A 26,344-nucleotide genomic window follows, 5' to 3' on the forward strand; every position below is an offset into this window, starting at 1 on the left:
TAGTTGGAGCGCCACCGTGATGATATATTGGCCCAGAGCAAGCTGGGTGCAACATGGGCTACCTAAGCGGTTATCGACAGGTCAGAGGTCGATGATGTTCAATACCTTCCCTAGTATATTTCACTGCCTGGATGTCTTTTCTTTTCTCGACTTGCCCCGGCGGTGGTGGGCTAGCACTACCGCTGAAGTAACAGCACGTAAGTTTGTTGATGACAAGCGGCCAAGACATTTCTGGCCCAGGGCCGCGGAAGATGGGCCTGCCAGCATAAGTGCCAACTGGGATGCAAGATCAAAAGTAAGCCTGAAGATCCTTGGAGGCAACAAGGGTGATATGGACAATATCACACAGTTGATTTCCCAAGTGATTCTTCAACAAGCGCGGTGGTTCAGTAGTGTCAATTTAAGTGTCTCGATGCTTCCCAACACAGGAGCGGCTAAATCATAACGCGGGGCCTCACAACCAGAATCAGAAAGAAATGTGAGCTCATCAAGGGTTATCAACTATCGAGAGGTGCTCCCCGACCTAAGATCCTATGAAGTTTAGGTCGTACGCTGGGCCATAGAGTATAGTGGCTCCAACCTCCACTGAGCTGCGTTCGGTGATGGCGGTTTGCGGAGGAACCTAGCCAACAGCACAACAAACACTCTTGCTTGTGAGGCTTACAGTACGAGGCCGTCACCCCTGTCAGGATATGAATGCCGGGACCGGGGCACCAGGGCAAGAAAGCCGGGGCCCCGATGCCATAGACTTGATGGCCCATGAGTTGCGGTGCATGAGCATGGGGCATTGATGTTGACGTGAGCGATAACCATTCTCCTGCATCAGTCCCAGTAGACATAAAGAGCTGGCTTGATTAGTGTGAACCATTGACAGTGCGGCATCGTAAGTACCAAACTCTGATCCAGTAGGCTCTATAAGGATGATAGAAGCATATCTGGTCAGCCAATAATTTACAGATAAGGGGCAATATGACAATTTGAAGCAAAGCTTCCAGGGCAACCATAGACATCCTATTTTTTTACCCTTGGAAATAATTAGAGCTGCCACCTGTGAGTTGTCGATGGTTCCTGAAGTACCATTAATCATAGTCGTACCCGAGAAGTCAAATTGGCGCGTTACAAATACAGTACGTGCGTCTCAGCTCGTTGATGTTACCCCTTCTCTCCACTGATTGATATGTGCATGTACTGATATCTATTTGCTCATTGACGTCCAGGGCGGGTCGGCCACATTTGGCGAAGAAGAAAAAAAAAGCAAAGATTAAGTCGCCTACAAAAGGCCAACGGGTTTTGTCGGTATATATCCTGGCCCAATTGAGGAACAAATGGCCCTGAGAATCGGACAAGGCGCGGATCATCAGTCAGATTTTCATATTCCTGTTCGATTTTGGGAATCTCAAAGGCGGGGCTCGACTGGGTGTGTCCTAGGGGCCTTGACGCTCCAACTGCAAAGTCCAAAAAATTATAACACAAACCCATTAACATCCCAGCTGAACCTGGCATCGACCAATTTGTGGGTAAGCAAAGTTGTTGATCAGTCCGCAAGGTAGTCCCAATGCGGCAAAGGGGTCGGAAAACAAGGTTCAGCCAGAACGCAAAACCACTCAGTGTGCGTTATGTGAGCCAGGTCAGTTCTCAACTCAGGTATAATACCCTCCTTATTCAGAGAAGTTGATGTCGTATGTCTGTGCGCTTCCCTCTGTGCTCTGACAGCTCTGCAGATTCGCACACACGCGAGATTATCACAAGAAACCTCGCTTGGCAAATGTCTATCGCCGTAAGCGCTGCAGGTATCGATTTGCCGATCTCTTGACGTTCAAATTTTTGTGGATGTCGCCAGGTGAGCACGATGACTGTACTGGTACTCTGGCATCAGACCCAGCAGCTCCAAAATCCCGGCACATATAAGGATTTCAGCGACCGAGTTTCAATGAGCAAGAGCCTGTCGCAAATTGATTGCAAAGCCCCTGTACCCAGCAGTGCCCCCTCCTTCAAGTTGGCAACGAGGTCTGAGAACACCACAGACCAATACGAGCCTGACCCTTCACACAACATCAACCTGAGAATGCGTCTGCAACTAAAGACATGCAGCGGTGTTAATAGACGCCACCTAGCTGATGTTTTGGTAGGTTCCATGCCAATGGTGTCTTGGTGCGAGATGACCACTCCTTTTCAGCAGTGCTGGAAAGAAGGGAGTTGACTGGGCGCAAGCTTACGCAGACACGGGCCAAAAGGATATTGGTGAGCACGTCTGCTTCCAGATAAATAGAAGAAGTGATGCCGTCTCCGGGGCATCATGAATTCGGGATGGCTAAAGAGTTCAAGATCTTCCCGACAGAGGCTTCACGTCGATCTGAGGATACTCCCGGCGCTAAATGGACGGGCGTCGGGGCGAAGTCTGCGGAAATATTAGTGCCAATAGACACGAAGCTAAGAAACACCAGAGAGCAATGGCTTGAGGGGAGATGAGCGACGTTGACTTGGGATTGGGTGTTTCCAAGAAGCTGCGACTTGAGGACCAAAAATCTAAGACCTAGCTAAGGCTTCTCCTACAGCGGAGAAGACCTGCCTAACCTGCCTCCATCTCCTGTGAGACTGTGAGAGCCAAACCCAGCTTGGCATGGGAGGGGGCTGCCCACCCACTGATTGACGGGAATCGAGCATCCCGCACGTGCACGTTCCTTGACGTGCACTGAACTTCCTATCTGGGGTTGCCTTGGGTGCACAGATCCCTTTGAGAGCCCATTTTACCTGTGCTACACCTTAGTCTCCCCACTTCAGCTGCTTGTTTTCTCCACCAACCTTGTCAAGTGCCGGCTCGCCAATAGCAGATCAGATCTACGCAATATCTCCTTGACATTAGCACATTCTTTTGCGCGGCCCGTACAGGTACACGGCCTCCGGGTCATGTGCCGCGACAAGCCTCTTGAAGTGTGTTTGGTAAGAATGGAAGTTTTAGTCCGTCAACATGGTCCTATTACCTGATTGGCTGACGGACAGACCTGACGAAAAAGCTGAGGCAGGTAATATGTCAGAGATGGCCTCTGCCTCTACCGTATAAACTGATTAAATTGAGTAGTGCCTGTGGGTCTGAGCTACTGCGTTCATTTGACCAATGGTGCTTTTTAGCAAAACGTCAGATCTTTATGCATCAGTCAGCAAATCGGCTGATTGAAAAGGCCTAGCGCGGACCCATAGGCACTACTCAATTTATTCGGTTTGTACGGTATCTTTGCAACTGAGACACCTTCTCCAGAAGCCCAATGCTCTGAGTATTTGGCGCTGGATAGCAAAGTCTTCTTATTGAGCAATTTACGTGAAGCGGCCATCAGCTGGATCATCGTAGCTCCTATACACTGACCATTCAGATAACGAGGGGTTATGTACGTCTCAGGTCCGAGTACCCCTATTGGCCCATCGCCAATAATGGCCTTACATTAGACATCTTACAACATGCTGGCAATGCCGAACTTTGCAAAGCAAAACCGCCTCTCATAATCACATCACTTACGCTACACCCATGCCATTGAATAGACAGGCTGGACAGGAAAAACAACCCCAAATTCATCAGGGTCTGACTGTATGTCGATCTGGTGGGGGAGGCTTCTGTCCCTGGATCCTCGCAGATGGCCAACCTACCAACTTCCAGGAATTCAATTTGAAATGTGGCTTGAGCCCGCGCGCTGAGATCCAGCGTCTTGGGAGGGTGAGAATTATTCTAACCAAGGAGAACTCCAAGGGAAAACCGTCCATCGACCAAGCGTGTCACATTTCAACTGTGGTTTCATTTCCAAATATCTGAATGAGTTGTCATTCAACACTCCACACAGACACCCAGCGTGGAAAGAAATTCGTTATCAGAATGAGACTAGGTTGCGAGTCCCTGTATCATAACACAAGCCCTTGCAGCAACTGACTGACATGGTTATTGGCCAACAATTTTCCGTGCCCCATGCCAACCGCAAGTGTTACACAATGCCCAATTCTAGGGATAGATGTCAGGACCTTCTCAGACATTATCCAGATGCGAAAACATAGCGATGATTGCAGCGGCTCTGAACTAATTCGTCGCGGGCTCTCAAGGCTCTCAATAGTTACGCCGCTAACTTGAAGGTTATCCATATTGTCGGGGCATACTCATTCACTTTCAAAAGCCACCCCCACCATTTGAATCCGTCAAGTTGGTGAGAGTTCGGGGAAATATCAACTGAAGCATTCTGTCTCTCGGATCCCCCGAAAGATCTTATTTGAAGATCACTAGATCTTTACGCCAGGCTGTTGGAGGCGGCGCCACCGTGAGATGGCTCTCTCGAGTCTCAGATCTTGCCCTTGGAACTATTACAAAAATATCCGAGAGACACTTTGTCCCATCATGGTCTGTGAGGAGAAGACCTGTGACCTGAAATCCATGCAGTCGGAGATCCCAGCCTTCTGAATTGTATCTCCCACATATACAGGCCACTGAGGTCATGTCGTTCGTGTCCTTGTCAAGGATTTGCATGTTGAAGTCTTTCGAAAAGAAAAAGAAATGGGGCCAGGAGTCGTCACCCTGGGATTGCACAGTTTACGAGTTCATGCCAGTAGCGGTTCTTATTCACAGCAATTCCACTACTACGCGGATACCATGACATTACTCAAATCGCCCAGGCCTGTCTACCTTTTACGAGTGATTCAAGCAGCTTGACAAGCATCAAGAAAATGCTCTAAAGGGAGCGACTCTTTAGTTTGTGGGTAATTCACACCATAATTTCTTGCACCGCCCTCTTCTGATGTCTATTTGTACGTCTCCGCCAGTGTACAGATCAAGGCAGCGCACTAAAAAGTTGTAAAGGTCATAGATTCTATTATTCTATTTTCTACGTGAACGTCCTGGGTTATGCGGCCAACAGCTGCTCAAGAGTTGTGAGTATCTGTGTGATCCCGGCCACATCGGTGAGGTTGCGATATCCGAGGACAGATACACTCGCGCTGCAACCAATGAGAGTTAAGGTCATGTCGATCACAAATGCGAATGACAATTGCGTGACGTGCTTTTTTTGACCTTAATATTTGTCACTGGTTTTCTAGCTTTCTTTCTGTCTCCTCCTGTGCCACTTTGCTGCTTTATTTAGCTTGTTCTCCATTCCTCTCTGCAGTCAACAGATGCTGGAGGGCAATTTTCATATTGAGTTCTCGTTTGCCAGCACCACAATATCGGACCAGGATGCAGGAACATGGAATCTTAGAGCCGCTAGCTGAGCGCCAGCGAAGTCGCTTGAGCAAGATTAGGCACTCGAACGGTGAACGGTGGGCTGCTAAACCTGTTCAGGTTGATTCGGCGTCGAACAAGGTTCCTGTTTCTTTTGCCGACAGGGGTTCGGGCAGGCGATGTTTCTTCCTCGGCCGAGTGTCTCGTGAAGCAGAAGGGGTTCAGAAAATTCCGAGGCATTTGTGTTGGTGGTGATCCAAATTGTCTATATATCGGCTACAGGGTAGACGAATTGTTCAACGTGAATAATTGTTCTTGGTTGCCAATAAACTGCCCTTGATTCTTCCCTAGGTCAAAAAGAAAGGGGCGGGCAAATAGCCGTGGAAAGTACCTGCAGTTATACTATATTGACATCGTGATAGGATTTTCCACTTTCCCTCCCCTCCCCACGAGGGTCAAGCAGCCGTCGCCCCTCAGGCTGTCGAAGAAGTGAGCTACTGCATGGGTGGGTGTCAGACAGACCTTTCAACATCTAAAGAATGAAACTATGATGCTATAGTCAAGATGCGTTGAGCCTAAGATCTAGGCGACGCGCCGAGCCAGAACTTTGTGGCCCTATCAGAGAACAGTGTGGCCAGAAGCTTAACCTTTTGACGAGATAGCCATGTCAATTCACAGTGGCTTGATCGGACATGGAGATGTGGGAATATTGATGCTTGGGCTTTGATGACACCTCGATCAGTTGTTATCGAATTAAACGACATGCTAGGAATAGCCGAGGTTGCATATAAAATGTAGTCAACTTGTTGTTCGAGACTCAACTAAGTACTGACCGGTCGAAATGGCTTTCCTTAGTAAAAGACATGTCTGCGTTCACAAAGAAGCCGTTCTCAGGTAAGTCAAGGAACAGTATTGTTACAAGACAACCTACCAACTTAATGACGAGGTTTATTAGGAAAATAAAAGAATGGATAGAAACCACATGAAGAAAATATCCGCACTGTAGATTTGCTGTCGATTTCCGTATCGATACAGTGTACACTTGAAACACACACACTATGCCCCAGTGTTTGCAAAGGCAAATTGATTTGGATTGTGCTGGTTGGCTGACGTGGGTATCGCCCGACCATCATCACCAGTTGCTAAAGACATCAGAGGACACTACTGCGGCTCCCATACTGTGCTAATCGAAAGCGACGTCGCTCGTAGAAAGCTAGAGGCTACCACGAGTGTCAGCACCAGGAGCGCCTCGTGCCGTTCGCATCTGTTTTGGCATATTGGCAGTGCGAATGGAACCTACGCCATCTACACACCGTATCTATCATGAGCGACCTGCAGCGAGCATGGGCCAAGGCCAAGTACAGCATATCTAACGATACATTTGACGAGGTCGACGAGGAGCACGAGAATGATGTACTCCCTGAGTTGCCGGAGCCTGTCGACGATGACTCTTCCTCAGCCTCGTCCGCCTCGTCCGTCTCCTCGACAGGAACCATCATACCATCGCCCAACCAGAAGCTGTTCGCTCGACCTCAAGGGTACTTTCCAATCAGCACTTTGCTCAAGTGAAACATGGCGGGACTGACAGGCTACAGAGTCGCCCGCGGCAGGACCCTGGAGCAGATCCCCTGGACAACCTATTTTGAGCGCGAATTGTCTCTGAAGTCAGAGCAGGAACCGGAAGTAGTCTATCATGCCTACCTCACTTCACCGGTCGGGAAAGGACCACTGTTTGTGATGCACCATGGTGCAGGATCATCAGGGTTGTCGTTCGCCGTTGTTGCTTCCGAAATAAAGAAGCGGTTGTCAACAGCAGGTATCCTGGCCATTGACTGTAGAGGTCACGGGTCCACAAATGCACCAGGCGACAAGGCACTGGACATGAGACTGGACACTCTATCTTCGGATCTGTTCAGTATGGTGCAGCTCACAAAGAATGAGATGGCCTGGTCAGAGATGCCCCCGATAGTGCTCGTGGGACACTCCTTGGGCGGAGCAGTTGTTACTGACCTGGCCAAGTCCGGTAGGCTAGGAACGTCAGTTTTAGGGTATGCTGTGTTGGATGTTGTGGAAGGCTCCGCTATTGATGCTCTACAAAGCATGCACACCTACTTGTCTACGAGACCACTGGGCTTTGCAACTCTGCAAGCAGGTATCGAATGGCACATTCGATCTCGGACGATACGAAACTCCATTTCTGCTCGGACATCTGTTCCTGCGCTACTCGTCTTTAACGAGAACGACGACCCGACAAGGCCGTGGCGATGGCGGACCAACTTGGGCGCAACACAGCCTTACTGGGAAGGTTGGTTTATAGGGTTGAGCAAGAAGTTCTTGGGAGCGAAGGGAGGAAAACTCCTACTGCTCGCTGGTACTGACAGACTGGACACCGAGTTGACCATCGGTCAAATGCAGGGTTAGTTGACTGTTGGACTAATGCCGCTTTCTGAACATTGTGTACTGATTGACCGATTAGGGAAATATGCCTTGCAAGTGTTCCCTGAGGCCGGTCACTTCATCCACGAAGATTTACCGGAGAAGACAGCCGTTTCGCTGGTCGACTTTTTTCGCAGAAACGACAGGAGTGCTCTCGTACTTCCTCCCAAGGTTTCGGATCTTCTCAAACAGGGCAAAAGAGTATGAGAAAGACTAAATTGACAAGGGCTAACGTGTTACTCATGACGTTGGCTTCATCAAACCTTGTTTGATGCCGACCCAACGAGCGGTGGCCCAAGAGCCGGGTTATACTTTCAAGATCACATTGAAAGTGGGTAGGTGAACATGACAGTCATGCAAGGTGCAAATATGCAACCTGCCACTCCAGGTTCCTTCCGAGCATCTTACAGCTCGTAGGAGAGGATATGATAGTAGTTCTGATGGCTGTGGCTAGCAAAGGAACTATTGGCGCAGGCGTCTATTGAGCAGAGATAGACTTCCTATGAATAACTGGGCTGGACCCCAAAGATAGAAGCATGAATTGAGACACTAAAGGATCAATAGTGATTGCCAACCATTCCCAGAAAATCGAGACGTTCTTATGTTCCAGAACCTTCATATTCCTTAGGTACCTGATGATGAATTTCCCCTTTCGGTGTACTTGCACCAAGGTTGGTACGCTCTAAAAGCGCCTGGACGATCAGGAAGAGACTAAGTTCTATTGATATGAAGTGGCTTGTATAGAGACACATTTTCTGAAACCAAGCTACCTTGCTACCCTTGTTGATCACATCTCCCATGTTGTGTATGTAACATACAGTACAGCAAGAACGATACATCCTGTTCAAGTTTGAATTTAATTGAAATTATTGCAGATGTTTTGGTATTGATTGATCATCGTCCCCACGGGGCCGTTTCACCCGATTATAAGGCGGTTCTATAGCTATACGTACCGGTCGCGGCGTCCAATCTGCCGAAATGGTCTAGACTAGAACACGTGGAAATGCGGCGATTGGCTGGTGATCTGCATATCATTAGAGTTGGGGGAATTACGGATACGGTTCACACATTTTGCCGCTTCTGGGACCGTGAGCGTTTATTACGAAGGAAAATGCCCGCTAGCATGGTTACAACTAAGGTCAGGGTGCCCAAAAGTACATAATGGGCGTAGCTCCTGGGTAAGCTTGTTGCCGTTGGTGAGAGCTGGGTAAAACTGTCTTGTCTCACTTAAGGAGTCTTTTTTAAATCTACGACGCGCGTACGTGAAACCGGATAACTCTCTCTTCTTGACATTCATTCAGTTTCAATTTCAATTATCCTTTCATTATCTTTACTGTCGAGTATTCATCATGAAGCTGTCTGTATTCACATCCGTCCTCCTGGCTGGCCTTGTTGCCGCTCAGCAAGAGAAGTTACCAAAATGCGCTGTACGTCGCAGAGCCTCCCTCATCGGCTGATTATTCCGACTTGATTCGTTACCGCTCGCAATTCGACGATGCTAATCTCTCCTGTCTATGTAGCAACCATGTGTTGACCAGTACACCACCGGTGGCGGCGTCGCGGGATGCGGACAGCTCGACGTCAAGTGCATCTGCAGCAACAAGAACTTCCTCTCTGGCATCGCATGTTGTCTCGAGGACAAGTGCGATGCCGCCGGTAGGGATACCGCCGTCAAGTACGCCAAGCAGATCTGCTCGACCGCCGGAGTGACCGACCTTCCCGACCAGGTTACATGCGACAAGAACGCCGCCTCGGGCAGCGCAACTGGTGCTACCACTCCCACTTCCAGTGCTGGTAGCAGCCAGACCTCGCCGGCGACTGGCAGCGCTGGTGGCGATAGCGGCAATGCTGCTGCGCGTGAGGGCGCCGCTGGTGTCTTGGGTGTTGTCATGGCTATGCTCTTTGCCCTGTAAGGGACAATAGTTATACTATGTACTTCGTTTCAAGTTGTTTCATCATCATCAAGAGGAGGGATATAATTGGGAATAAGTAAAGCAATTGGGATTTTCTGTTCTATGCATGCAAATTTATGGAGTTTGAAGCCATACACTGCTATGTGGTCGCCACAAGACTACTATTGTTGGTGATGGTTTATAAATTTATATCAATTGAAATTCGGTCTTGCTTAAGACACACTCCATACTGCCCATGCTTGACCCGAAACATCCTTCTATCCTGGTTCCATGTTAGGCGTAACATCTTCGTCGTTCCATGAGTCAACACAAAGCGCTTACACCAGCACCACAATTGGAGATCAATTGCATACTGGTTGTTTGATGCACCTCTTAACAGCGAACAGACCAACAGCTCTACATAAAACCCATGACAGGCAACCAACATGTCAATCTGAACCGGGTTCTGTTGACAACCTCCAATGACCTTTGAAGGCCCCTGGCCCCCCACAAGCCTCAAGGGCATCAACTTCCATTGGCATGACCCCACCAAAACCGTACGTCACTAGGCGAGATGGGTATTGGAAATAACCCCACCATCGACGAGTTCCAAAAGATAGACCAATTCTCTCTCCACCATCATACGTGACTCTTGAACAGTCCTCCTTTGATCGTGTATACTCCCAACAATGGCTCCCAAGACCATCATTGCTCCCTCCATTCTGTCAGCTGACTTTGCTCAGCTTGGCCATGACTGTGCCCGTACTATGGAGCAAGGCGCAGACTGGCTTCATGTCGATATCATGTAGGTCTCGAGTAGTAAAGCCAAGGGAACTATACTGACATCGTAGGGATGGCCACTTTGTTCCCAACATTACGTTCGGTCCTCCTGTCGTCGCATCCATCCGAGGACACGTCGATCAGCCCACAGAGGCCCATGGCCGGGGTACCTTTGATTGTCATATGATGATTGCAGAGGTAGGAATATCTTTCCGAATGCGAATACACAACGTCTAGCTTACACCGGGATGCCAGCCCAAGAAATGGGTCAAGGAGTTCAAGAAAGCTGGCTGCAACCTCTACTGCTTCCACTATGAGGCCGCCTTCTCCAGTGCCGCCGAGAGCCCAGAGCAACAGACCGACGAGAAGACTAACCCCAAGGCTCTTATCCGATATATTCACGATCAGGGATTGTTGGCTGGTATTGCTATTAAGCCTGACACTTCTGTCGATGTGTTGTGGGAGATTCTGGAGAACAGCGATGAGAAGGAGAGACCTGATGTAAGTCTCACTGGTGTATCCATAAAGAATGCCAAGTTGACATATAGCTACAGATGGTCCTCGTCATGACCGTATACCCTGGCTTTGGCGGCCAAAAGTTCATGGCATCAGAATTACCCAAGGTCCAGGCCCTCCGAGAAAAGTATCCCGAGCTCAACATCGAAGTCGACGGTGGCCTTGGACCCAAGACAATCGACGAGGCTGCCGACGCTGGTGCCAACGTTATTGTTGCAGGCAGTGCTGTCTTTGGGGCCAAGGACCCCTCCGAGGTTATCGCCCAGTTGCGACAGGCCGTTGACGCCCGAAGTGCAAAGTAAGTCTGAGATGTACTATGCATGTGGACATAGGTATAGACAGGAGTTTAGTGATGATATGACGAGAGATGAAAGAACATGTAAAAGTCGAGGGAGCTTCTAGAATAAATTCCTTTTATTGTTGAGTTTCTGACTTGCTTCAGTGCTTTTCTCCGCCCTTCTTCTTTACTTTGACTGGCCATGATGGTGATTATGTGGAACTCCCAAGACCATTCAGAGACGTCAAGTATAGTTTGAGAGCGCCACAAGTTAAGAATCTGTTATCTTGCCACATGTCCCTCGAGTTTCCTCGCATACTCTGATTTTGTAGAAGGTATAATGGATGTCTCATGGGATTCTCGGGCAAGGTGATGCTGCAACCCACGGCGTATGAGGTGTTCAGACATTGACCAATACGACCCTTGCTAATGTCTTGGGTCGCGAAATAGTATCCCATGCTGAACATCCTCAGAAATTCTTACTCGATGAGGGCTGAACCGGCGTGTACATGCATAGCCCTGCATAACCTTTATGCATCATGCTGGCTCCAGCCAGTAATCAGATAAGGTCCACCATCGGCCCATCATCATGGCTGCTCTCCTTAGCGCCCATGGCTGGTTCATGAGGAAGAGCTGGTCAATAAACGGCAGGATTAACGACAATTGAAATATGAAAGATAATTTTAGATTCGACTGAAAGAAACTGAAATACTCAGACTACCTGAAGTATATACGATTGACATTAAATAAACTCTGTGGTCTGTTGCTCCAAATCTCGGCCCTGCAGTATCGAACGTACATAGCGGCTCATACGCTTCCTGGCATGGGTCGATTTTCGGAGCCAAAATTTTAAAGATTGGCGACGTCAGCCCATTCTTTGCGTTGCGACTTCGCACAACTTTCGCTACCTACCTTACGTCCTCAATTTATCTACAACAAAAGCCCTCCCACTTCGCACAGCTTCTGGAAATCAAACCAATTGCGCTGGCCATTATGAAGAGAAAAGCGGAAGCAGCTGTTGGAACCTCCAAGACCGACAAGAAAAAGTCCAAGCCTTGTAAGCACTGCCAATCGTTCTTTCGCGACCTTCCACTCACCAGACTTTTTCAGCCTTGAGCGCAGAGGAAGCTCAGAAGCGGTTTCGTGCTGGTCTTTTCGACAAGAAGGTCCTCAATTCGTATACGGATCAATATGCTCAGTCAGAACCTTACAAGCATGCCGTCATCAACGGCCTTGTTGACGATTCCCTTCTTCGATCGGTTCGCAGCGAGATCAAGGCCAACGTCGAGTTCACCCCCAAGGAGACCGATATCTACAAGATCCACCAGTCAGGCGACCTGGCCAACCTCGACGGTCTAGACGACGAGTCTCTAGCTAAGCTGCCTTCGCTGCTCAAGCTGCGCGATGCTATATACTCCGAAGCCTTCCGCAACTATGTCTCTCACATTACCAATTGCGGTCCGTTGAGCGGTCGCAAGACTGACATGGCTATCAACATCTATACTCCTGGCTGCTACCTCCTTTGCCATGACGACGTCATTGGTAGCCGGCGCGTTAGCTATATCCTCTACCTCGTTGACCCCGACACGCCCTGGAAGCCCGAATGGGGTGGCGCGCTCCGTCTGTTCCCCGTACAGGAGCTCAAGGACAAGGAGGGCGAGATCGCAAAGACACCGCTTCCTGACGTTACAAAGGTCATTCCACCTGCGTGGAACCAGCTGAGCTTCTTCGCTGTCCAGCCTGGAGAGAGTTTCCACGACGTCGAGGAGGTCTATCGCGCCGAAACCAAGGAGCAGCTAGAGAGGGACGGTGGTCGCATTCGCATGGCTATCAGTGGATGGTTCCATATTCCCCAGATTGGAGAGGAGGGCTACATCAAGGGAGAAGAGGAGAGAAACGCCAAGAACAGCGGCTTAATGCAACTTCAGGGCAATCCTGCTCAGTACGATATGCCTCAGCCTCGGGTTATGAAAGTTGACAAGGCCAGCCAGGAGGGCTTCGACGAAGCTGATCTTGAGTTTCTGCTCAAGTACATCTCGCCTGCATACCTGGTTCCTGATGCCTTGGAAGAGATCTCCGAAACCTTCAACGAGATGTTTGAAATCACTTTGCCAGATATTTTGGGCAAGAAGTTTGCCCAGCGCCTCAGGGACTACGTTGAGGCTGAGGAGAAGAAACCCGCACAAGAAGATACTGCTACGATAGAAAAGACGACTTCATGGCGTGTAGCCAAGCCTCCACACAAGGCGCGATATCTCTACCAACAACCCAGCGGACCTGATCAGCTTCGCACCTCACAGGAGGAATCCCCCATCACTGAACTTCTCGACATCTTTCTGCCCAGCCGTCAGTTCCGCCAATGGCTCCAGATGGCCACCAAAACCACCATCGAAAGTGCCGATCTCCTCGCGCGTCGTTTCCGCCGCGGTCTCGACTACACTCTCGCCACTGGCCACGAGGGCAAGGCGCGCGTAGAGATTAACCTCGGATTCACACCTACATCTGGCTGGGGCGATGATGAGGAAGAGGACCCCGAGGAAGAAGCTGAAAATCAGAACGGCGAGGATGTAAAGAGTAAAGGCAAAGGCAAAGCCAAGGCTGTCGAGAAACAGAAGAAGGTGGAGGAGGAAACACCTGAAGTCGGCGGCCAAGAAATCTTCATGTCTGGTGATGATGATGCCGATGAAGATGCAGCTGTATATAAGACAGGCGATGACGACGACAACATTCTCTTCTTCCAAGCTGCGTCATGGAATAAGATGACTATTGTTATGCGCGATAGCGGCGCTCTTAAGTTCGTCAAATACGTCAGCAAGAGCGCCAAGGGTGACCGATGGGATATCTCTGGTGCCTTTGAGATCGAGGAGGAGGACGATGATGAAGACGCTGGCGAAGGAGCTGCGCCAGATGATGATGACGAGGAGGAGGAGGAGGAGTTCCAAGGCTTTTCACCTGATGCAGCTGAGAGCGACTCTGAATAAGAGCGATATGAGAATAGAGATTGATACTTGCATTTTATTGCAACAATAGATACCAGGACAAAAAAGCATGGCAATGATTGAAAGTATGTTTGATAATGAATTTTTTCTTTTTAAATAGCCTTATTGATGCAAATTGACACGCTTTCGCGTGATAGTCTGTATGAAACTCCATCGTGGTATCATTATAACCAACTCCCTATGTACCGCTGTGATTCCGTTATATGTGCATGATAAATATTGAATGTCCCAAAAACCTGATCCATACTTGCCTTTACTCTTTCACTCCTCACGACCCGAGTGCGGGTTCGGATTTGTGGTTGAAAAGGCTAGCCACTTCTGCCTGCAATAGCTCCGTAACTCCCTGCGCTTCTTGAGTTCTTCCAGATTGGGTCAAGTGGTTGACTGTGTCGTGGCCTAAGAAGGCGAGCCATGATACGGTGCTTAGCTTATCTGGCTTCGACTTCTTGGGCTCAACAGTATTAACTAGCTTTCGTAGTCTTTGCTTGTCTTTGAAGAAGTTCAGAGCAGGAAGGTGATCGGGATGTGTGGGGTGGTAAAGGTGCAAATGAGCACGTTCCAGAAGAAAAGGTTGTGGCAGACGATCGGCCGTGGCAATATGAGCATCAAAGAGTTCTTCAGATGGAGCTGGTCGACTGTAGGACTCGACGGTCGAGAGCCATGAAACTGACCTCCATGACGAGACTAGAAGATCCGATAGTAGCGGGCTGGTCCGGAAAAGTTGCTGTGCTTGCAACATGGTAGAGATGCCTGAATCAAGGTTGCCATATTGAGGCTGACACTTTGTCTTGACGAGTTCTCCGAGTAAGTTGGATGCTCTCCTGAGACGCTTTTCATTTGACAGGTCTCCTGAGGTGTTGTTGATTGTCCGCGCAAGCCATTCCCAAGCAATCTCCTCCATGCCTTCTGCCACCAGGAACGGAGACAACGCTCTGATAAAAGTATAATTGTCCATAAATCGTAGATCCTGCTCAGCACCACAAGCTCGTAGCCATCTTATGATACGCCCTGACATACCCGATGTAGCGAGACTCCCAAGGCCTGGCTCATTCGCTTGCAGTTGCTTTGCTTTGGCGACCATCACACCGATGGCGGCCTTGGGTGTCATCAATCCTCGAGCTACAGCATGGTCGAAAACCTCTATAGGATCACGCGTGGGTGCAACCAAAGAAGGGGATGCTAGGCTTGAAGGGAACGTCGATGTGACATCTTTGTTGTAGCTGAACAGCGGGTTCGACAGGATATCTTTCAAATGGCGGTTTGTAGCAGATAGTCGGGCAGGATCAACATCTACGGGTTTCGCGGCAGCCGGTGATAGACTATTGGGGCTCTCTCCATATTCGCGATCGAGCTGTTTTCGAAAGGAAGTCTTGAGACCGTCAAGAAGCTTTTGAGATTGCTGTTTCGACAAGGGTAGGGGTTCGTGATAGGATGCGAACAGATTCTTGAGTGACTGAACCGACTTTGTTGTGAACATGGCGGGCTAGAGAGAGTGAGTCTGGTAGGCGGTTGTATTACTGGCAAACCCTACCCTCGAGAACGCCAGAGGGATGTAGGGATGCAACGAGTCGTCGGGAAGGCAGTGTGAAGTGGGGTTGGTGTTGATGGGTTTCGGTCATGCGTTCTGAAGTTGAATCTAGCATGATGCCATCGTCGAACGAGTTACGCCACAAAGCGGGCCGCTGAGACGCATCATGTGATGCAAGGGGGCTTCCAGCCTTGGGTGGCTCAATCCTAAACATGGGGAAAGCCACCACTGCTCCTTTGGCTTTCAAGAGGCACCATAACAAACATCCCTGCTCATCTCTTACTCGTCATGCTATACCTTTCTCATAATACCTTTGCAGTACCGATCTCCGTTAATCTCTGGGTTTGAGTGGTCTTTTACAGAAAGCTACTGGTACTCTTTACCTCCGATAGAGGGCGAAATACACAATACGTAGTATGAACACAAACACGTGAGTATGAATTGCGGATGGACATGCAAAGCAAGGAGTGGAGGGAGCTTGAGTGGACACAGCCTGACTACGCTAAGCGTGCTTGTGTTGCAGGAGCCCCTGGCCTGAAAATTGGTCTTTGTCTGGTGTATCGAGACTTCGATGATGATCTAGCTCATTCCTTTTGAGCGCTAGATGCGGCCATTCGAAAAGTACCGGTACATGATATTCGAAGGGTACCTGACAGGAGCCTCACAGCTTACGGGTGAGTGCTGACAGCCGAATATTCAGGTGCCGCATTCTCAAACCACCATTTGCAGTGTATTGAGGACATGGCGCTTGATTATCTGACCGGCGTGTAACCACCAATTGCGTCTCACTGAGACTCGGCACGCCTGAGAAAAGAGCGGTGATGGAAAACGCACCTCTAGGGACATGTATTGTCGTTATGTTTGATTTTCCGCATGAAGCATCTGATAGGCAAGTCCCTATCCCTGAAATGCGAATGTGACGTTCTTCTCCAACAATTCAAGCCCAAGTCCGATTATTTGCTACGTGCTCGTGTGGGCTTCTCGCAGGGGCCCGAACACGGCGAGCTCCAAACTCCAAGATCCTTGGCTGAACTTGGGGCTAAGCGACCAAGGGAAGGTCAAGGCTCTGACTCTCGAGGTACCGAGTGACACAGAGACGGCAAAGGACAGTCATACGTCGAGCAAGTAGCTGTACTTGCGGCCATGCCGTTAAGGTACTGACGCCACCTGGCAAACAGTCTCCAATAGTTAGGTCGATCTGCTTCCGGCCAGGGCAAAGTGTCGACGTCGGACGTTTTCAATTGGACGAATTGAATGTTTTAGATCCTTGGACGCTTTTGTTAGGGTGTTCAACGCAGCGTGGGAACACCTATTGAGCCACTGTAAGAGGGCTGAGATATAGCGCAGACGTGTCTGTCAAGGGGGCCAAAAGAGGCCTGAAGAAGGGACGTTCTCATAGTGGTGACCAGCCGCTAGAGGCAAAACCTTCGTAACCTCCACATCCTCCACTGCCACTGACTGACGGAGCGGGTGCTGAGTGCCCTGAAGGTGAACCGCAAGCCCAAGGCTCCATTTCTTCTGCTTTGCTTCTGGGGAAAACCTCGTCCCGTCTCCTCCTCCTCTCCCTTTGACTAGCACCAACCAAAACACAATAAACTCTTTCCTCTCGTCTCCATCCATCATCGACGCCTTCAACTGTCGACCACGGATTCACGGTCGACTCTGTCCTTCAACCTGCCTGTTGTTCCCGCAGAGGACAGCTGACAGGCCGCTTCCTTTTTTCTTCCATTGATTTCCTCTCCACACTTTGAGTTTGAGCCTCCATAGCTCTCCTCCCGCACAACACGCACGCACACACATCCAACACATAATCAATCACAACCCATCTAATGTCCGAAGTGACTTCACGGACGTCCGCCTCGCGCGGTAGAGGCTCTGGCCGCGGCGGTAGAGGAGGTTTCGCCGGTCGCGGCGGCCGACGAACCAATGGCGACAAGCCCGACCACAGCACCGCTGATTCCCAAGGTGCATTCGAAGATGAAGGAGACTTTGGCGAGCTTCGAAAGCAATATGGCGACAAGACTTCGGTGATTCGCGAGATGTTCCCCGACTGGTCTGAGGCCGATGTCCTTTTTGCTCTTCAGGAAACAAACGGCGACGAGAACGAAGCTGTCACCCGCATTGCTGAGGGTATGTTACGCTCTTTACCCACCTCAACCTCAGTCCACCCTTCGCGCCCACGCTATACACGTATAATCTGTTCGAGATAGCTGCGCATCAACTCCCCACTACCCTTGTGACCTCACGCCGCCTGTTTCTGCTGCTAACACATTCTCTCTTCCAGGAACAATCTCTCAATGGGGCGAGGTCTCAAAGCCCAAGAAGGCTTCCCGAGCTAAGGTTAAGGACCAAGCTCCCGCATCTTCGAACGACGCGACGTCTACTGGACCCCGAGCCACTCGTGGTGGCCGAGCTGTATCTGAGGGAGGTCGTGGCCGAGGCCGAGCTACAGATCGAGGAGGCCGTAGCACACGTGGCCGATCCTCTGTTGTTCCCACTAACGGCGCTGGAACCAAGGACAGCTCAGCCTTGTCCGTTCCCACAGAGGAGTCATCTGCTTGGGGCACTAAGGAACCTAAGAAGGATACCTCAGAGGAGAACCAGCCCATTGCTGATCAACCTGCCCCATCTGCGACAACAGAGGCACCCAAGCCTGCTGCTCCTGCAGTGAAGACCTGGGCAAGCATGCTCCGTCAGTCCGCTCCTCCCAAGGCCCCGCTCAAGCCAAAAGAAGCTCCTGCTACTCCTCAGCCAGCTGCCGAACACGCTGAAACTGAATCTGCCCCCGAACCTGTCGAACCCGAGGCTGAGGTCGTGCCCGAGCCCGAGTCCGAAAACGTACCTGCCCCCGCCGTCGACGAAGCTGATGAAACTACACCCGTTGTCGATACCGCTACTCCCACCGAAGTTCCTCACGTTAATGTAGAGCCCGAGGTGGCTCTCCCCCCCTCCAAGGACGAGCTCACCGAATCAAATCTTGAACAGGTTGTTGACGAATCCAAACCGCCTCCGACTGGTACTGTAGCAAGCACCGCCGCTGACTCTTGGGATCCTCGACAGAACCCTGCCAGTGTTACTGCTACACCCATCTCCGCTGCTCAGCAGCAGCATGCCGCCCCTCCCAGCGGATTCGCTGCCACCGCTGCTAAAGCTACAGCCGAGCGAACCGCCCGTACTCCCAGCCATCATCACCATCAGCGCCGTGTCCTCGATCAGGAAGAAGCTGTGCGTATGCCTGGCAACCGAGAGGTTGACCGAGCTGCTGTCCAATTCGGAGCCTTCAGCCTGAATGGCGATGAAGACATTGACGGCGACCGAGAGGAGCCCGAGACTAGAGCTCAACCTCCTGCCGACTCGCCTATCACTCATCCTCGGACCTCGCTTCCTCCTGCTACTCAAGCGGCTGTCCCCGATTCGTTCGCACAGAAGCCCACTTCTACAGTTGCCCCTATTGCGGCTCCTACCGGTATGCCATCCATTGCTTTCAAGTTTGCTGTTTAAACGCTGACATTTCACAGCTCCAGCTGCGCAGGCGCAGGCTCAGATTCCTGGCCAAGGTCCTGCTAGTGCTCAGCAATACGGTCGATTTGGCCAGGCTGGTGTCCAGGAGACGGTCGGAACCCCTCAGAAGCCACTGGACCCCTTCAACCAACAGAGCACTCCCTCTACTCAGCCTCCCTTCGACAACTTCGCTGCTCAGACTTCCCAAGCGCAACAGCCTGGTGGCGCTTTCAGCTCCGCACCCAGCGATTACTCCTCCTACTACACCGCGAACCAATCCGATCGAAATCCCTACAACTACTACGGCCAGCAGTTCGGCCAGCAAGGAGGACAGGGCCAGCAGGATGGCACTGCGTCTCAGCAGCGACCTTTCGGTGGGTATGGGGCATCTCAGGTGGATAACCTTAGCCAATACCCCCAGAGTGGTCTGCACAACCAACCCCGATTTGGCGGAAGTGCCGTGGATGCTCAGAACAGCGGGAACAGCACTCCCAACCCTACTACACAGGCCCAGCAACAGCAACCTCAACAGCCCGGGCAGCAGCAACAGCAGCAGCCAGGCCAGGGATCTCAGCCTCAGTCACACGGCCAGCAGTATCCCGGCTACAACCACCCCTACTACAGCAACCCGTACTATCATCAATACTACTCTGGATATGGCCAGGGCGGATTCGGCCCATACGGTAAGGGCGGCATGTATGGCCAGCCCTACGGCATCTCCCCCAATGCCCCCTATGATCACAGCTCATCCCCTGCTGGATTTGCTCAGTCTTCACTCCATCGAGACAGTGGTCTGGGCTCTGGTCTTGGTGATTATGGTCGTGCCGCGACAACCCAGGCTGGCAGTCAGCCCGGCCTTGGTGGGAGCACTTTCAACAGCGTCCATGATACCTTCAATCGTGGAGGCTCCGCTTTCCCGTCTCAAGGCCAGTCGTTCAACAGCCCAGCCCAGCCCGGCAATGCCGCGGCTGATGACCTGAAGCCATTTGGCGAGCCCAAGGCCGCTTCTGGCCCTTCTCCCTCTCTGGGCGGAGCTCGACCTGGTTCCGCTACCAACGCCCCGCCTGCTCAGAGCGGTCTCCCGCCACCCCAGAATGTTGGCGCGTATGGTGGTTATCCTAGCCATCTCCAAGGCCATGGCCTCCATGGTAGCAACGCATATGGCATGGGCGGTAACGCCGGTACCAACCAGCACGGAAATAGTCCCTACGGGTCATACGGACAGGGTTTCAGCGCCAGCGGCTACTACAGTGGCAACCAGCAGCAGCAGCAACAACAGCAGCGCGGCGGCTGGGGAGGCAACTATCATTAGAGATCAGATGCCCAGCAGGAGCGTAGCGACAGACGAGGCCGATGCCTGACGACTGGCTTGGCGATAGCCGACGTAATGCCTTGCGGAATATCTTAGGGGATGAGAGGGGACGAGAGGTGAACTATGATCAAGGAGTCGGGGGGTTATAATCAGCATGATGCATATGGCTTTCATGGAGCCGGACGAATATTCACTCTCACACCTCAAATGTGTCTACGTGTACGTGTACGATTGTTTCTTTTTTTTTTCTCTCGAGAATCGCCTTAAGAAAAGATCAGGGTGGCATATGGCAAAACAAATCAAAGGAAACGGAACGGAATGGAAGGGCAAGGCGTTTCGCCATGGTCTTTTTTCTCTTTCACTCTCTATCCCTCACTGTCATTCTCACTTTACCTGGTATTTCTTCTTGTGAAACACCTGGAGCCAAGTAACGAGATTGCGTGCGTGTCATTTTCTTTCCCTGGATCAGGATTTGCTTGCTTTGATGGTATTTTTGGGTTGTTTGTCGGGGGGAGGGCTCAACTGCAACGGCTGGTTTCTTATTTACGACAACAAACAAACTTTTAGGAGACGGGGTTGAACGCGTGTTCGTTTAACAATGTATTCTTTCTTGACTTGAACCGTAGGGCGATGAGGAAAGGGAAAAGGCAAGGCGTGCATGGGAGAAGGCAATGGAAAGGAATTGAATGAATTGGTTTGGTCAGGCATGAGATTGAGAAGCTCCCTTAAACGGGCTTTGATCCAATGATATCGATGAAAATGAGAAAACTTATTGGAGAGGCATAGTTGTCGAGCATGACGTGATGAGTGAGTACATGAGTGACTGGGTATGTGCATATTGTGTAGATTGAGGGTGTTGATTGTAGCGAGGCCTGTTGGGGGGTATAAATCTTACTTATGCAAGCACCCCCAACAGGAGATAGACTCCGACCTGATTTGTAAGTAAAGATGCCATCGAGGTTATGACATGTGTACCACGTAGATAGCAGCGCAGGACTTTGCGTGAGGAGAAAAAGCTGGCCGCTTCGTATGTAAGACTACCAAGTCGTTAACCGTGAAACTCGGCTATAGAGAAGATTAGTCACCAGCTCAAGCGGGGAGCTATGATCAAAAGAGGAGAAAGGGAGAGAATGACGGGATAAATAACCTCCTGCTCTAGAATTAGGCAATAGATGGACTAGATTGTGTTGTTGGTGCTGGATGGCTTTCTCCGGCAGCGGAACCCGGCATGTGAGTTGGGGATGAGTGGGGTTGAAGATGGGAAGAAGATCTAGCATGCGAGAATACCTTACTTATCCAGTGGTTCGTCTTGCAAAGAGGGAAGAGAGTGTCTGTTTCATCGTGTAGGTGACCCATCGTGTCATTGAGATAAGGTTGTTGTAGCGATGATCACCTTGGTAAAGTAAAGAGTTATCTACTGAAGCTTGTTTGCCTGTCAATGTAACCAAGTGTTGCAGCTCCGGGAATAATATTATCCTCGTCAAATGAAAAGGAATTCGTCATTCGGCTAGACCCCATCCCCCACAGTCTACCCCAGTCAATTGACTGATTGATACGGAGCCTCGAGGCCTTTGGATGAGGGTGCGAAAATAACCCGATCAAAGAGCTTGCCAGAGCCACTCCAAAATATCCTGAACATGTACAGTTATTTTTATCACTCAGAACTGAAGTCCTAAGCTTTCTGTCACCCCTCAAGTCCTCCATTGGGGGTTTAGGCTTGGCTCTCAAGGGTTTGGGTCAATGTAATATATATTACCCTGGGCATTTCCCCATTGTTTCCGAGGTGATGACTTTTGAGACTCTCTCGTTCTTCATTCTTGCTCCTTCGAGCGAGAAAACAGAGTTGAGATGATGGCTGACCATTCCAATGAGAAGAGACCAGACTTTGTCATCGACTCTGCTTCCCAAAATACTGCTCTAACCTCCTCAGGGCAGGAAAAGATTGTGCCTGGAGATGTGATCGATAATGAAGAGTCTTCTCACCCTCTCAACTCCGACAATCGGCCTGAAGAGAACATTTCTTCCAACGATGACGGGAGCGGTGATGCAGAATCGGTAGATTCGAAGGATGAGTTGAGATTATCGAAGGCGCGTTGTATAGCTCTCGTCTGCACCGTCACAGGAGCTTCTTTTCTCAACGTGAGTCTGTAACAAACAAGTATCGAACACACACTAACAATGATAGACTCTTGCCAGCCAAAGCGTCGTCATCATCCTTCCTCAGATTGGCCGGGCCCTCGATGTTCCTGATACGAGACTTCAATGGGTAGTGTCATCCTACGTCTTGACATTTGGCTGCTTCCTGTTACTCTGGGGTCGAATCGCAGATATCTACGGCAAGAGACTGATTTTTATCCTGGGGTCATTTTGGGTTACTATCTGCTGTGTTGTCAATGCTTTCATACCTACTGAGATTGCGTTCGATCTATTCCGTGGCCTTCACGGGCTGGTAAGTTACATCTTACTATAACACAGGACACGGCTGATATGTCCAGGGCGCTGCTGCTAATGTTCCCACGGCGATTGGCATCCTCGGGACTACGTTCCCTCCGGGGAAGGCAAAGAACTACGCTTTCAGTGCATACGGTGTGTTTCTCCACATACTTCATCAGGAGCTTGCTAACAACGCCAGCTGCCGGTGCCCCCCTCGGTAGCGTCTGCGGCAATCTAGTCTCCGGTCTCATCGCGGAATGGGCCAGTTGGAAATGGGTCTTTGGTGCCCTAGCCATCATGGCCGGCATGATCGCCGTTGCTGGTGTCTTCTGCATCCCCGCTCCGCCCCCGGAACTCCGACCCGAGCATAACAACCTGCGGTCCAAGACGGCGGCTGTGGACTGGATTGGCGCTACTCTTATCACATGTGGACTCCTTGCACTTATGTTTGCTTTGACAGAGGGAAACGTTGTTGGCTGGACTGCACCTTGGATCCCCGTGCTCATCGTTGTTTCGTTTGGAGTCATCGTTGCATTCTTCTTTTGGCAGCGATATCTTGAGCAGAAGACGAATCGGCCGCCCCTTGTCAAAGTGTCAATCTTCAGCAACTGGCGATTCACAGCCGTCATGATTATCATGGGCTTTTTCTTTGGTGGATTCAACAACTACCTCATTTACGCAACGTACTATTTCCAGGATTACCAAGGTCTCTCACCGCTACAGACAATGTTGCGATTCATCCCTACTGGTGTAAGCGGCTTCGTGGTTGCTTTTTTCACGGCGTACTTCCTTTCACGGGTTCCGACTTTCTTTATCCTGGCGTTCGGACATGTGGCTGTTTGCATTGCTGCTGTTTTATACGCCGTGCCAATCCCCCCGACGACATCGTACTTTGCATGGGGATTCTGGGCTATGATTCTCTCTGTTGTTGGAGCCGACACGGCCTGGCCTTGCCTCACGCTCTTTACTTCACATTCCCTCCCCAAAGAGGATCAAGCTGTTGGCGGTGCACTTATCAACTCTTCTGGTATGATCGGTCGTGCTATTGCACTGGCTATTGCCACTTCGATACAGTCATCTGTCATGGCTAAGGAAAGAGGTGTAAGTGTTCAAGATGTTGGATCGGTCAAGGAATGGGATGCACCGTCTCTAAAGGGTCTTCGCGCTGGAGCTTGGACAAACTTTGGCATCCTTTTCATTGCACTCGCACTCGTTGTATACACTTTTAGGAGTATGGAAATCATCGGAAAGATCCCAGATCGCCCAGAAAGATCCGAGGGTGTGGTTAACCAGGAGGACACAGACGTTGAGAGACGAGGATGATGAGGCTACAACGTGACAAATCTAACAAGCAAAGGAAGAACAAGTATCCGATATTTCTATTTGCTCCTGATTTGGTGACATGCATGTCAGGGCCGGTTCCTCTATTGCGCCGTTATCCTATTCCGTGCCTTTATATCTCTCCGGCCGGGCCATCAGTCAGACCGATGCGTGGGGCCGTCTTGGCCGGAGCAGCCGTTGGAAGGACACAGAGTCCAGCTTATAAGGGAGATGGACAAGTATATTTATGTATCTTGATGTCTCATTTCTAGATAGCGCCAACGTCCACGTCAACATAATGATCGACATTGTCCTCCTAGGTGCAACGGGCTACACAGGCCGCCTGTGTGCATCATACATGGCACAAGTCCTCCCGGGGAATGTATCGTGGGCCATCGCAGGTCGCAACAAGAGTAAACTCCAAGTCTTACACAGAGAGCTTCAGCTTGAAGAACCAAAATGTCTGTTGTACCCCCTCGTATTATATCCACTTATTAAAAGCCTATAGGCACTGTGTACGCTCTTAACCTCGCCTCCGACGAAGCCATCTCCGAACTCGTCAAGACATCCCGTGTGGTTATAAATACTATTGGTCCTTATGCTACCACATGTGGAACGGCTGTGATCAGAGCCTGCGCTGAGAACGGCACCGATTATGTGGATTGGTAAGCATACACCATCTCCCAGCGTGTAGATCACACTCCGACTTACACCAACAAAGTAGCGGAGAGCCCGCCTGGATGCGAGATATTATCGCCCAGTATGACACGACAGCCTGTAACTCAGGTTCAAGAGTATGATCATTAAGCTGTCTACTTTTCCGATATTTGTCTGACGCTGCTAGATTATCATGACCGCAGGCTGGGCTGCCGTTCCCGCAGATCTATCCGTCTATCTCGCCGCTCTAAAACTTCAACGTCAATTTTCCCTTCCTACTCGTGAAGTCCTGGTCTGTCTTGAAGACGTCCGCGGTTCTTTCAGCGGTGGAAGCCTCAACTCACTGTGTAGCCTCGAACCCGTCAACATCGCCCCTTTTGATCTATCTCCTGTGCCAAGGACTGAACAACAGGTGGCCAAAAACGGGGTTCTCCCGCCCCCCAACGCTCTTGACGTCCAAATTGTTGATGAACTGGGTGTTCTAGTGGAAAGCACCCATGCACAGATTGAAAAGACTCTCGTCGGCCGAAGTTGGGGCTTATACGCTGGTCATGGACCAGACTTCCCGAGCCCAGAAGGCTACGGAAAGGATTTCTTCTTCTCGTCACGAATGAGATGTTCTAATGCTTTATCAGCATTGATGTTTCGAACAAGCCTCTCCCTTCTCACAAATGCAATCACAAAAATACCTCCTATACGCTACTTGGCCGCCCGAATGTTCCCACCAGGAACAGGTCCCTCTGAGGAAGCGCGTAGAAGCCACTATTTCAAGTATCGCACTCTGGCTATAGCAGACAACAAAGGAGCTGAGCCTGTTCCGAAAGTTGAAGTCAAGTTCGCATATGGTGGTGATCCGTATGTGTTCACAGGCGTGGCCCTGACCCAAGCGGCATTGGTCCTTCTGCAAGGAATTATACCTGCTCACAGACGTGGAGGTATTTTGACACCCGCAACACTGGGTGAGGAGTTTGTAGCGAGGCTAAAGCAGCCAGAGGCAGGTGTCGAGATAGAGGTTGAGGTACTGAGCGAATAATTTGACCGCGTGTGAAAGAAGATTCCTTGCTATGTCGTGTTTCATGTCCAAATCTATGCAACGAGCAACACAATCCCAATGACATGAAAGTACTGATTATCTATAGGGTATCAAAACGCCATAATCACTCACGTCAACGTCCCCGGATCCCTTCCTCAATGCCGTTCTCGAATTCATCCTCCTCTTCCACCTGCTCATCACGAGCAAGTCGCTTTAAGCGCTCTCGTAACGCCGGATCCTGCTCTAACTCCTGCCATAGCTCAACGTCCCATTCTTCGATGTTCTCACCGCGACGACTCTTTCCCCAGGGCGGCCAATCCCAAAGTCCAGCAATTAGGAGAAGACGCTTCACGCATTTGAGCACGATCTCGAACAGACCCAGGAGCCCGAGTACGATGAATAATGTTGCCCACCATACTGCGTCGGCCCCGAATGCTTCCGTGAAACTATTTCGGATAGCGTATGGCCCAGA

At 50.4% G+C, this 26,344-nt stretch overlaps 8 protein-coding genes across 8 annotated transcripts; 7 read left to right on the forward strand and 1 right to left on the reverse strand.

Moving 5' to 3' along the window:
* The first annotated feature begins 6,188 nt into the window (after window positions 1-6,188).
* Window positions 6,189-8,206, forward strand: FOBCDRAFT_211772 (protein phosphatase methylesterase 1). The gene is made up of 3 exons (XM_031182088.3): window positions 6,189-6,726; window positions 6,784-7,604; window positions 7,665-8,206. The coding sequence occupies exons 1-3, from the start codon at window positions 6,512-6,514 to the stop codon at window positions 7,829-7,831; spliced, it is 1,203 nt and encodes a 400-aa protein (XP_031042856.2). The 5' UTR covers window positions 6,189-6,511; the 3' UTR covers window positions 7,832-8,206.
* Window positions 8,207-8,756: 550 nt separating this feature from the next.
* On the forward strand, window positions 8,757-9,626 carry FOBCDRAFT_4617 (uncharacterized protein). Its single transcript, XM_031182090.3, has 2 exons — window positions 8,757-9,051; window positions 9,145-9,626. The coding sequence occupies exons 1-2, from the start codon at window positions 8,974-8,976 to the stop codon at window positions 9,535-9,537; spliced, it is 471 nt and encodes a 156-aa protein (XP_031042858.2). The 5' UTR covers window positions 8,757-8,973; the 3' UTR covers window positions 9,538-9,626.
* Window positions 9,627-10,136: 510 nt separating this feature from the next.
* On the forward strand, window positions 10,137-11,236 carry FOBCDRAFT_211780 (ribulose-phosphate 3-epimerase). The gene is made up of 4 exons (XM_054702827.2): window positions 10,137-10,321; window positions 10,368-10,494; window positions 10,552-10,797; window positions 10,851-11,236. Exons 1-4 carry the CDS (start codon window positions 10,206-10,208, stop codon window positions 11,112-11,114), a joined length of 753 nt encoding a protein of 250 aa, XP_054558802.2. The 5' UTR covers window positions 10,137-10,205; the 3' UTR covers window positions 11,115-11,236.
* A 741-nt stretch (window positions 11,237-11,977) lies between these two features.
* On the forward strand, window positions 11,978-14,213 carry FOBCDRAFT_4632 (Oxoglutarate and iron-dependent oxygenase degradation C-term-domain-containing protein). The gene is made up of 2 exons (XM_059612202.1): window positions 11,978-12,146; window positions 12,200-14,213. The coding sequence occupies exons 1-2, from the start codon at window positions 12,083-12,085 to the stop codon at window positions 14,068-14,070; spliced, it is 1,935 nt and encodes a 644-aa protein (XP_059466586.1). The 5' UTR covers window positions 11,978-12,082; the 3' UTR covers window positions 14,071-14,213.
* Window positions 14,156-15,718, reverse strand: FOBCDRAFT_4636 (uncharacterized protein). Its single transcript, XM_031182093.3, has one exon. It carries the CDS (start codon window positions 15,563-15,565, stop codon window positions 14,357-14,359), a length of 1,209 nt encoding a protein of 402 aa, XP_031042861.1. The 5' UTR covers window positions 15,566-15,718; the 3' UTR covers window positions 14,156-14,356.
* A 1,624-nt stretch (window positions 15,719-17,342) lies between these two features.
* FOBCDRAFT_4644 (uncharacterized protein) lies at window positions 17,343-20,701 on the forward strand. Its single transcript, XM_059612203.1, has 3 exons — window positions 17,343-17,746; window positions 17,901-19,082; window positions 19,135-20,701. Exons 1-3 carry the CDS (start codon window positions 17,446-17,448, stop codon window positions 20,427-20,429), a joined length of 2,778 nt encoding a protein of 925 aa, XP_059463853.1. The 5' UTR covers window positions 17,343-17,445; the 3' UTR covers window positions 20,430-20,701.
* A 1,579-nt stretch (window positions 20,702-22,280) lies between these two features.
* Window positions 22,281-24,185, forward strand: FOBCDRAFT_283789 (major facilitator superfamily domain-containing protein; the record flags this gene model as incomplete). Its single annotated transcript, XM_031182098.3, has 4 exons — window positions 22,281-22,568; window positions 22,615-22,878; window positions 22,925-23,015; window positions 23,062-24,185. The coding sequence occupies 4 exons, from the start codon at window positions 22,281-22,283 to the stop codon at window positions 24,183-24,185; spliced, it is 1,767 nt and encodes a 588-aa protein (XP_031042866.3).
* Window positions 24,186-24,480: 295 nt separating this feature from the next.
* FOBCDRAFT_235481 (Saccharopine dehydrogenase-domain-containing protein) lies at window positions 24,481-26,232 on the forward strand (the record flags this gene model as incomplete). Its single annotated transcript, XM_059610024.1, has 5 exons — window positions 24,481-24,643; window positions 24,691-24,847; window positions 24,907-24,976; window positions 25,027-25,837; window positions 25,979-26,232. 5 exons carry the CDS (start codon window positions 24,481-24,483, stop codon window positions 26,230-26,232), a joined length of 1,455 nt encoding a protein of 484 aa, XP_059466587.1.
* Between the last annotated feature and the right edge of the window lie 112 nt (window positions 26,233-26,344).

The sequence above is a fragment of the Fusarium oxysporum genome, chromosome I, assembly GCF_013085055.1.
Source record: "Fusarium oxysporum Fo47 chromosome I, complete sequence".
NCBI lineage: Eukaryota > Fungi > Ascomycota > Sordariomycetes > Hypocreales > Nectriaceae > Fusarium > Fusarium oxysporum.